Source organism: Echinops telfairi, unplaced genomic scaffold (genome assembly GCF_000313985.2).
Source record: "Echinops telfairi isolate 266 unplaced genomic scaffold, ASM31398v2 ScPeMD7_443;HRSCAF=831, whole genome shotgun sequence".
NCBI classification, from domain to species: Eukaryota; Metazoa; Chordata; class Mammalia; order Afrosoricida; family Tenrecidae; genus Echinops; species Echinops telfairi.
Window position 1 is genome coordinate 74415808 of NW_022104341.1, and position 10131 is coordinate 74425938.

General features: G+C 59.7%; 1 protein-coding gene across 1 annotated transcript in view; it reads left to right on the plus strand.

The window, feature by feature from the left end:
• The window catches only part of LRP8 (LDL receptor related protein 8), an 87097-nt gene that overhangs the window by 60237 nt on the left and 16729 nt on the right, over positions 1-10131 (plus strand). Inside the window, exons 7-11 of the mRNA XM_045291755.1 lie at positions 316-438; positions 3312-3431; positions 3504-3629; positions 5652-5826; positions 8499-8726. Of these exons, the coding sequence (XP_045147690.1) occupies positions 316-438; positions 3312-3431; positions 3504-3629; positions 5652-5826; positions 8499-8726 (772 nt within the window). The remainder of the gene's footprint in view (positions 1-315; positions 439-3311; positions 3432-3503; positions 3630-5651; positions 5827-8498; positions 8727-10131) is intronic.

The window sequence follows — 10131 nt, forward strand, 5'->3', positions numbered from 1 at the left end:
CACACACCCCACCCGCAGGGTCTCTAGCACTGTGGCACCGCCCCTCCCTGAGCCCCAGGACTGCGGGGTCAGACCCAGACCTGTCGTCCTGCCCCACTCGATGATTCAGGCAGTGTCGTGAGGTCCTGGTCCTCCTGTGACCCAAGTCCCCAAAGAAGCCTGCCTGTAGGACACCTGTCCTGGGCCACCCCTGAGGGACGCCTGGAGGCAGGGCCTGGAGCACCATCAACTCCCGAGAGACCAGACCCAGGTGCGGCCGCTGCGCTCCCTGCCAGAGGCCTCACCGGTGCTGTCCGCTCTTGTCCGGCCTGACAGAGATCTCCTGTGAGGGTCCCCGCAGATTTCAGTGTAAGAGTGGCGAGTGCGTGGACGGCGGGAAAGTGTGTGATACCCAGAGGGACTGCCGAGACTGGTCGGATGAACCTCAGAAAGAGTGTGGTACAGTACCTGTCTGCCTGCTCCCCTCCAGACAAACCCTCCCCTACACTCCCCCACCCTCCACCCTGACCCTCTCTGGGCCGCTCAGGCTACCAGCCTCGAAGGACCTGTGCTTCCTCTCCTGTGCTCCGAGTGTGTGCTCATGCTCAGGCCCTTCCTTGGTGCCCTCCCCTGCTCACCTAGCCAGGGCCCTCCAGGAGGCCTGCAGAGGGAGAGGTGGGCAACAGGAAGCAGGTGGCCAGTGTGAGTTCACCCGGAGACCATCTGGCTCAGGACAGGCCCAGGCGGGGTAGATGACCCAGCCACAGGAAGTGATCCTGCCCTCAGCATCTCAGGCTCCTAGGAAAACCAGACTTGGCGGCTCCCATGTGCCTGAGAACAGAACTCTCCAGACAGGCTCCAGGCTCGAGAGGACAGGAGCGTCCAGCCTGGCAGAGAACATGCCAGAGGCCCAATGTGGGCTCCAGAAAGGGTCAAGAGCCCCCGGGTGCCGATCTCAGGAGATTGGAGTGGAGGGGGATTTGGACAGAGGGCCCCTGGGAAGGGCATGCCTGGCTCTCCCCTCCTCTGCAGTAAAATGGCAGATGTAGTTTCCCCCGGCACCATCTTCCTGGGCTCTTAGGGGGCTTACTCTCGGCTCACCAGAAGCACCAGCATGTTTCCTTCCCTTTTGAAGATAAAAAACTCACTTTGAAAGGAGGAGTCTTTGGATAAAGGTCACTCAGCCTCCACCTGAGCTTGCAGGAGACAGCCCCCCACCCCCTGAGACCCTGCTGGGAGAAGTCCCAGGAGAAAGAACTAGTGGAGAGGCGGGCAGGGGGCAGGGAGGGCAGGAAAGCAGAAGCAGCTGAGCCCATCAGCCCTCCTTCCCCGCTCCGACCTGAGCTAGCCAGGGCCTGAGGCCCACTAACCCTGCCCTCTCGCCTCCCGCATGACACCGAGAGAAGAGCGTGTGCATGTGTCTGTGTGTGCGTGTCCTCTGTGTCTCTGCGTTCACGAGAGGACAATCTCGGTTGGTGTCCACGCCCCTCTGAGGAGGACGGGAATGCATGCATGTGGGCGCCCCATGTCTGGGGATGTGCCTGTGGCCTGTCTGCCCGTGCACGTGAGCTGATGTGTGTGCATGCGGGCGTGTGCATGGGCTGGGGACAGTGAAAGCCCTCTCTCCTTCAAGGTGGCCTCAGTGTGATCAGGACTCTGGGGCCCTCTGTCCCCCATCGCCATCCCCCCACCACACACACACACACACACACACACACTCCCTAACAGATTCACTTCCAGGCTGGAAGGGGGCGGGCCAAAGGCTTTCCTTCCAGGGAAGGGGTATCTGGGATGGACTGGCCCAGACTGCAGTTCAGCCTGTGCCCCACCCACTCCAGCCCTGAGGGGCCATGCCTTCTGCCCCTTCCAGAGCCAGCCCACCCCACTGATGCCACCCCATCAGAGCTCAGTAATTGCGAGGGGGCTTCAGAGAGCTCTCTGGGAAGTGGGGTGAAGAGAGCACGGAGCTTTAGTCCTCCGTCGGGCTCCTACTACCTGTGAGCGGAGGGGGCGAACCGAGAGAAGCAAGATCCCTGAGAGAAGCAGTGGGTGGGTGGGTGAGTGGATGAACGAGCAATGGATGGTGTTTGGGGTGGCCTGCAGAGTGCAGGGAGGGCTACGTGTGGCAGAAAAATTCCTGGAGGGAGTACCCCCCAGGGACCCCCAAAGCCACCAGGCTCAGTGCCCCCCCCATAAGCCTGGCTGATTCACCCCCCAGTCCGGTCCCTCCAGTCATGGGGTTGGTATGGTCTTGTTCTTTCAGTTCCTCCAGCATCCCAGGGAAACAGGAGGAGGCCCAGGGGTAAAGGGGACATTTGCTAAGCATGGCTTAGCCGGGAGGTGGGGCACCCCCAGCTGCGCATGGCCTGGGGTGGGCAGCTCAGCCCAGAGGGGTGCTTGCCCCAGACAGCTCGCTCTGCTTGGCTGCTATAGGGTGCATGTGCTGGGTGGGCAGGGGAGGGTGCGGCCCCCCTTGGCTTGCAGAACTGAGCTGCTATGATTCAGGTAAGGTGGGGGAACAGGGGGCTCTGGCTCCCGCCCTCCTGACTTCTAGGGCCCCATCAGATGGCCTCCTGGCCCCCCTCCATCCCTTGCCATAATTGGTAGCCTTGGGCCCAAGCTGGTGACGAAGTGTCGAAGGAAGCAGGGGCAGGTGCGGAGGATAGGAGATGAGAAAAATCCGTCACGCTCCTCTGAGGCGGGAGAGGACCGGCGTAGCAGAACTCCTCCTAGGAAAGGGCCTTGGAAGTCTGATGAAAGCAGCCTTCATGGGCGGGTCAACCCAGCTTCAGGCTCCTTCTGGGGAGGGGACCAACTTCACCTGCTCAGAGAGGGTGTGGACAGACCAGACCGTGGCTGCAGGGGACCAGAAACCTGTGTTCACAGGAAACCTTGGGACTCCAGCCACAGCAGGAACAGGGAGGCTCAAGGAAGCCCATCCAGGGAGGGATGAGCTCAGGAGGGGGTGAACGCCCCCAGGCTGGCGATCCTGGGAGGTGCTAGGTGGGATTCCTGCAGGTCCCCTCAACTCTGAGGTCACCGGGAAGGAGGGACTGCTAGAAGCATGCTTGGGAAAGCAAGACCGTAGGTCCACCAGCCAAGGCCACCAGCCAAGGCCCAGCCTGGTGGCTGCCAGAGCCCTAGCCTGGGGGGCCAGGACCTGAGTTCTGGTTCTCTGCCCGCAGCCTGTGTCTGACCTTGAGCAAGTGCCTGTCCCTCTTCTTGCCCATTCACTGGGTGGGGGAGATCGCAGAGCCCTCGTGGCTCTGGCATGGTGGGGGCCCTGCCCCCACCTGGGCTCCTGGCCCTCAGGTGCCTGCATCCCTCCCCAGGGCTGAACGAGTGCTTGCACAACAACGGGGGCTGCTCCCACATCTGCACGGACCTCAAGATCGGCTTTGAGTGCACGTGCCCCGCAGGCTTCCGGCTCTTGGATCAGAAGACGTGTGGTGGTGAGACCCTCCCCCGCGCCCAGCAGAGGCAGCCGCCCAGGCCCCTCCTGACCCCCTGCTTCTCCCCCACAGACATCGATGAGTGCACCGACCCAGACGCCTGCAGCCAGATCTGCGTCAACTACAAGGGCTTCTTCAAGTGCGAGTGCTACCCTGGCTATGAGATGGACGCATTCACCAAGAACTGCAAGGCCGTCGGTACGCAGCCACCCGGGCACGCAGGGGACACGGGAGGCAGCGTGCTTCCATTCTGAGAGGGATGGGCAGGCTGCCCCCAAGGTGCTCCATAGACCCTCCCCAAGCATGCACGCGCACGCACACACGTGCGCACTGTGCTCCACGCACTGAGCACGCGTGCAAGCCACAGAGATCAACACTCCCACAACATCCATGTGTAGACAGATTGCAGACCCACACAGCCGTCGGCTGGATGCATGGAGTGCCATAATTTCACCCTAATTTGGGGGCGAGGAGAGCAGCTTACCTGTACACCTGCTCCCTCTGGCTACTATGCCGAGGACAACTGAATGGGGGCAAGAGAAGACGCAGGGTGGGTCACTGCAGTGATCCAGAAGAGAGGTGAGGGCAGTGGGTGCAAGGAGGAGTGGGCAGACTGCAGACCTGTTCTGAAGGGCAGCCAGTAGGACCACTAGGACTTGCCCACGAGTTGAATGGAGCACAGAAGGGGAAAAAAGCCAAGGAGGGCGCCAAGGTTTTCGGCTGAGCAGCTCAAACATAGGCTGCTATTTACGGCAGCGAGAGAAGCCAGGGAGGGGAATTTCAGACTGCCGCGGACATGTCACGTTTAAGAGAACTGGCCGGCACCAAGCAGAGATGTTGACCAGGCAGCGGGACCTTGGCGTCGGAAGTCCACGTGCACAAATAACAGCACACAATGTCGTAGGTGGTATAACTCAGGGGCCAAGACTCCTGACACACAAACCACCCCATCCCCCAAAGGGCACCCTCTACAGCCCAGACATGAGTGCCTCGCCTGTGATGACTCAGGATGAGTGGAGCGCACCGGGCTCGTGTAGACACGAGGCCTGCACACGCAACCTATCTAGATGCACTGACACCAAACCCAAATCACAGTCCCCTCCCGGCAAGTGCCGCCGATGGCTCTCATTTAGGAAGATGGCACTGCTGGTCAGGACAGAGCCCAGCCTGCCCGCTTTCCCCTTCTGCACCCGGGGCCCTGTCTCTGTGTGCCCCACGCTCCCTCTCTCCTCTACCCCATCCTGCTGCTCCCTCCACGGGTCTGTGCTGGCCCCACCCTGACCTTGGGGACCACAGTAGCCTGGCCCAGGTGCGCAGGGATGGGGACCAGCAGGGCAGCCGAAAGTGTCAGCTGGGCTCCCTGAAGCTGCCGCCGCTTGGACAACGGCAGTGCCTGAGACTGGCTGGGGAGCCAGGCGAGCCCCCCAGAGCCTCTGCACAGTGTGGCCTTCTGTAAGGAGTGCCCAGAAATACCTAGGTCACTGCCGGCCTCCCTACAATCTCGTCCTTTGTCAAATCATGCCCTACCCCTGCCACTGGCTTGAACGGGATCCAGACCTCTTCACCCAGCTCACAAGGTCCTTGGTTGCCCAGCCCTGCTGCCTATGCTCTGGCCCTGTCTCCAGGTGCCCTCTGCACCGACTCGAGCCTCACCCCTGGCCTGCAGTCTGCCCTCCACTCAGCAGCCTCTGCCATCTCTCTAAGACACTTGCTCACTCAGGGGGCACCTTGGATACAGCAAGGGGTCCCCAAGCAGGTGGTGCTGGTTCCTGAGGAAAAATGTGTCCAAGGTGGAAGGGCGACCTCGGCAAAGGCCATGGTGAGGGCAGGACAGGTAGTCTGGTGTCTGGAACCCAGGGCAGTAAAGGATGGTGTTTTGAGTGAGGCCTGGCCACCTGTGCAGAACTCTTACACAAGCCCAAGAGGAGGAAATGGGGAGTCCTAAGAGATCGAGAGGTATTTGTACCTAACAGCAAGGATTGACATTCTGTTTCCTGTGATGCTTTGCATCCTCCGCTCTCTACCCCCAGCTACTTCATTTGCTGCCTTAACCTGGGGCATCGGGTGATCCTCCTTGCTGGATTAGAAAATGAGGCGTTTTGGGAAGGGCCTGGCCCACCTCACCCAGAAAACCAGTGCCAACTCGCCCATCCCCGCCCCCACCCCCGACTCTGAACCTTTTGCCCTGACCCCATCCTCTCCTCCCTCGCTGCCTGGTAGCTGGCAAGAGCCCCTCGATCATCTTTACCAACCGGCACGAGGTGCGCAGGATTGACCTGGTGAAGCGGGACCACTCGCGCCTCATCCCCATGCTCAAGAACGTCGTGGCACTGGACGTCGAGGTGGCCACCAACCGCATCTACTGGTGTGACCTCTCCTACCGCAAGATCTACAGGTGAGTGGGCAACACGTCCCCAGCACCTGCACCTGTTGTGTTGGAGGCTGCAGGTGGAGGAGTGGAAGGGTGTTGATCTCTGTACCTCCTCCGCCCCTAGGCTCCCCAGCACACCGCTAGAGCTTGGGAAGGGCTGCAGGATCACAGTGGACATGGCATCCACAGGACTCAGCCCCAAGGGCCTTTCAGTACACTGAGCCCCCGTGGGAGGGCAGCTCTGGGCCCTCTCTGACCTCTGGCGGCGTGGCAGGGTAGTGCAGGACATGGGAACCGCTCAGGGCTGAAAGGCCTGGTTGGGGGACATGGTGTGCTGCGCGTCAGGTCCTGTGATTCATCAGACCTGGTCCCTGCCTGGAGGAGCTTGCTCGGCGCACAGTGACGTGCACTGTGATGACAGCTAGGAGATGACAAGCCGCCTGGAGGGCATAGCCCCAGTCCAGTCCTCCAGGTGGGCCGTGACACCCTGGTCAGGGGACTTTGCCACTTAGGAAAGCCATCGCGTGGTCTCCTCCCACACACAAGGAAGTTCCTCCTGCAGATCCCTGTGTGTCGGGGTCCCTTTGCGCGGGCATGGCCTGTCTTTGTGCTGAGGTCGGCTGGGCAGGAGTGCCGATGAGCTGGCACTGCTGGTGGGAAGGGTGGGTGCATGGAAGCAAATGTACCCCGTGCTGCTCGGCTCGATGCGTCCTCCCTCCCGATACACAGACCACCCCCAGCCTGCCCGCATCAGCTGGGACTGAAAGGCGCAGTGTTTGACGGCAGACCGGGCTTGGCGTGGGAGGAGGAGGAGGCAGGGTTCCCTCCCAGGTCCCTGCACCGCTGCTCTGAAGCCGTGTCTGCGTGTTTTCTCACGGGCAGGAGGCCTAGCTGTCTGAACTCAGGGAAGCCTTCTTCTGTCGGTTCTGGGGTAGCATCGTGGGTTACATGTTGGGCTGCTAACCACAGCTCGGCAGTTCAAACCCCGCAGCTGCTCCTCGAGGGAAAGACGGGCCTTTCTGCTCCTGTAGAGCGTCTCAGATACCCCAGTTCTGCTCTCACCTTCAGGGTTCGCTGAGTCGGCATCCGCACTCGGGCCATGAGGCCTGCTTGTGGTATTTATGGCTTCTACCTGCCCCAGCCCTGCTTGCTGGCTCCCTCGTTTAATCTCGTTTGTATCTCAAAAGAGATGCCCCCGTGAGGCTAACAAGACAGCACTGCTTCCAAGGAGAATCACAGCTCACTGCCGGATCAGATCGTGGTGACCCTGGAGGGCAGGGTAGAAATGGCCCTGGCGTCCCGAGACTGGGACTCTACGGGAAGAGCCAGTCTTGTCCCTCTCTCCCGCAGGCCCGGTGGTTTCAACTACTGGCCTTGCGGTTAGCAGCCAACATATAACCACTGTTCCACCAGAGCTCCTACAGGTTGGGATTTATAGCACATATTTTGGGGGGGCATGGACAATTCCTAATGGGCGGGAGGCCCTGGGGGAGACAGGGCCCAGGCTGGGTGCAGGGAGCCCTTTGGGAGGGTGAGGGGTCTAGAGGCAGGGGTTGGTTGGCTTTATAGTTCAGAGCTTGAGAGAGTTGTCCGGGGTGAAGATTTGGGAATCTGAGGTCTGTGATTGACAGTGGACACTGACCATCCAGGGGGGAGAAAAACTTTGGGGGAAAGCAGTATTGGGGAGCCGGAAGGTCCTGCTGATGTTGATTCAGGGTCTGCCCCGTGTGCAGCCTCTTCTTTCCATGGTCATGGTCCAGCCCTGTGCAGTCGGGCAGACCCTTCTCACCTCTCCCCTGGAGGCTGCCCAGCCTCGGCACCCCTCTCTCGGCCTGTGCCCTCTCCTCTCCTAGCCCAGCCCAGAGTCCACCTCTTCTGCATTTCCCATGGTGTCATCTGACTCGGTTTAGATTCTTCCAGATAACATTCTGACCCCTTAGCATGGCACTCAAATCCCCACTCCCCCCCCCAACCTCACATCCCACCCAAGCCCTCCCCCATCCCCTCCTGCAGATGTCCTCCCCTCTAGGCATTTGTACATGCTGTTCCCTCAGCAGGAGCCCTGGAAGTGTGGTGGGTCACCATGGGGCTGCTCACCGCAAGGTCAGCAGTTCAAAACCATTCTGTCTGTCCCATAGTCAGTTCTACCCTGTCCATAGTCAGTTCTACCCTGTCCATAGTCAGTTCTACCTGTCCCATAGTCAGTTCTACCTGTCCATAGTCAGTTCTACCTGTCCATAGTCAGTTCTCCCTGTCCATAATCAGTTCTACCTGTCCATAATCAGTTCTGTACTGTGGCCCTCTCCCCGGCAGCAGTGAGGGAGTGAGTCCCCTTAGCCTGAAGGACTGTCTGCCCTTCGGGGTCACGGAGAGCTCACTCAAAGCCCTCTCACTCCGGTGGCCCTAGCCTCCAGGGTTCCTGTCCTCACCAGACCAAACCTAGCTCACCGCCATCCGTCGATTCTGATTCTGGCTGCCAGTAGCCGCCCTCACACCCTGAGCTATACGGAGCGGCCAGGGGCCAAACCCATGGCTCATCTGAGCGCACCTCCCAGCCATGGCAGCCCAGCCCAGGGACCGAGTGCTGGCAGGAAGCCAGCCAGGGTCTTCTATGGGCTGCTGGCCGGCCTGGCCCAGGGGGAGGGGAGGAGGATGGTCCAAGTTGGGCCTGCGTGGACCAGCGTGCTTGCTCCTAGTGCCTACATGGACAAGGCCAGCGACCCGGCAGAACAGGAGGTCCTCATTGACGAGCAGTTGCACTCCCCGGAGGGCCTGGCGGTGGACTGGGTCCACAAGCACATCTACTGGACCGACTCGGGCAACAAGACCATCTCTGTGGCCACAGTGGATGGTGGCCGCCGCCGCACGCTCTTCAACCAGGACCTGAGCGAGCCCCGGGCTATCGCCGTGGACCCCCTGCGAGGGTGAGTATGCACAGGCCACGGGTCGGGGAGGACGTCCACTCTGCCCGCCCAAACCGCTAAACCCTGACCTCTGGTTCCTCGGGGCACTGGTCACAGGGTCCACCCTGTACGCTGGGAGGGCTTCAAGAGACTGCTCTAGGGGCAGGGAGTCTTGCCAGGGGCTGCTGGCAGGTGGGCATCTGGCAGCTGCTTATATACTTCCAAAGGCAGGGGGTTCACTGCCTCCCCCAAGGCTCGTTTCATTGTGAGAAGGGTTGTTGATGATGATGATGATGATGGTGTTGCTGGTTTTCTCTTGTTCCTAAATCCACCTCCTCGGGGTGCCCTCCACTCTTCTTAGCACTGCATAAAGCATGTCCCCTCCCTCTTCTGCAGGGTAGCCTGCAAGGTTTATGGGCCAAGACTCTTGAGTCTCCATCCCTGAACTCATTGTCCACTGACTCGGGCCTCACCACACGTGCAGCTCTGTCCTCACCTGGGTCGTGGGGCGGGCCTGCTGAGCAAAGCCTTGGTGTCTGGAGAGAGCCAGGGCTACCAGTTTCTTCCTACAGCCGCCTCCCTGCCTCTCCCAACACGGACAAGAGGACCTGCTTCCAGGGAGGGAAGCTGCCGGTGGGGTCAACCAAGAGCATGTGCCAGGCTCGGGGAAGTGACTAAGGCTGCCAGGTGCCCAGGACCTGCCGATGGGCACAGATCGTCTCACCTGGCCCTCACCGCAGCCCCCTCAGGGAGGACCGACAGGCAGCCCTGGGCTAGTCTGCCACACCCTGCCCCCAAGCCATGTATGAGGAGCTTCAAAGGCTCATGGAAATTTTTAGTTAAAAGATCATGGAATTGGTCCATGAATTTTTGAAGCCCCAATGTTCTTACCCCAAGAGCCTTGATGGTGTAGTAGTTGCACGTCGGCTGCTAACCACAAGGTCAGCAGTTCGAAACCACCAGCCACGCTGCGGGAGAAAGATGAGACTTTCTGGTCCGATAAAGAGTGGCCATCTAGTAGGGAAGCAACAAAGCCCACGTGGAAGAAAAGCTTGTGTGATCATGAGGTGTCAGTGGGAATAGGTATCAGAAGTTCAAAAACAAGCAATCAAATTGACGTGAAGGAGCGTAGGCAGAGTGGAGACCCAAAACCGACTTGAAAGATCACTGGACAGTCTCTCACAGAAGGGCCGTGTGGAAGGGATGACTTATTCAGGGAGCAGTATAGCACTGTTGAAACACATGACTTTCCTCTAGTTCTTTAATATTTCCTCCTCCTATTATTATGGTCTTCGTTTTACCTCATTAATTCTGTTAGACTGCGTATGTTGTATGTATAATTAAGATAGTTTGATGCATGAAATTCCAGATAGATATACCCTTCAGGAACTGTAATGAGAGTAATGATTCCCTGAGGGGACAGAAA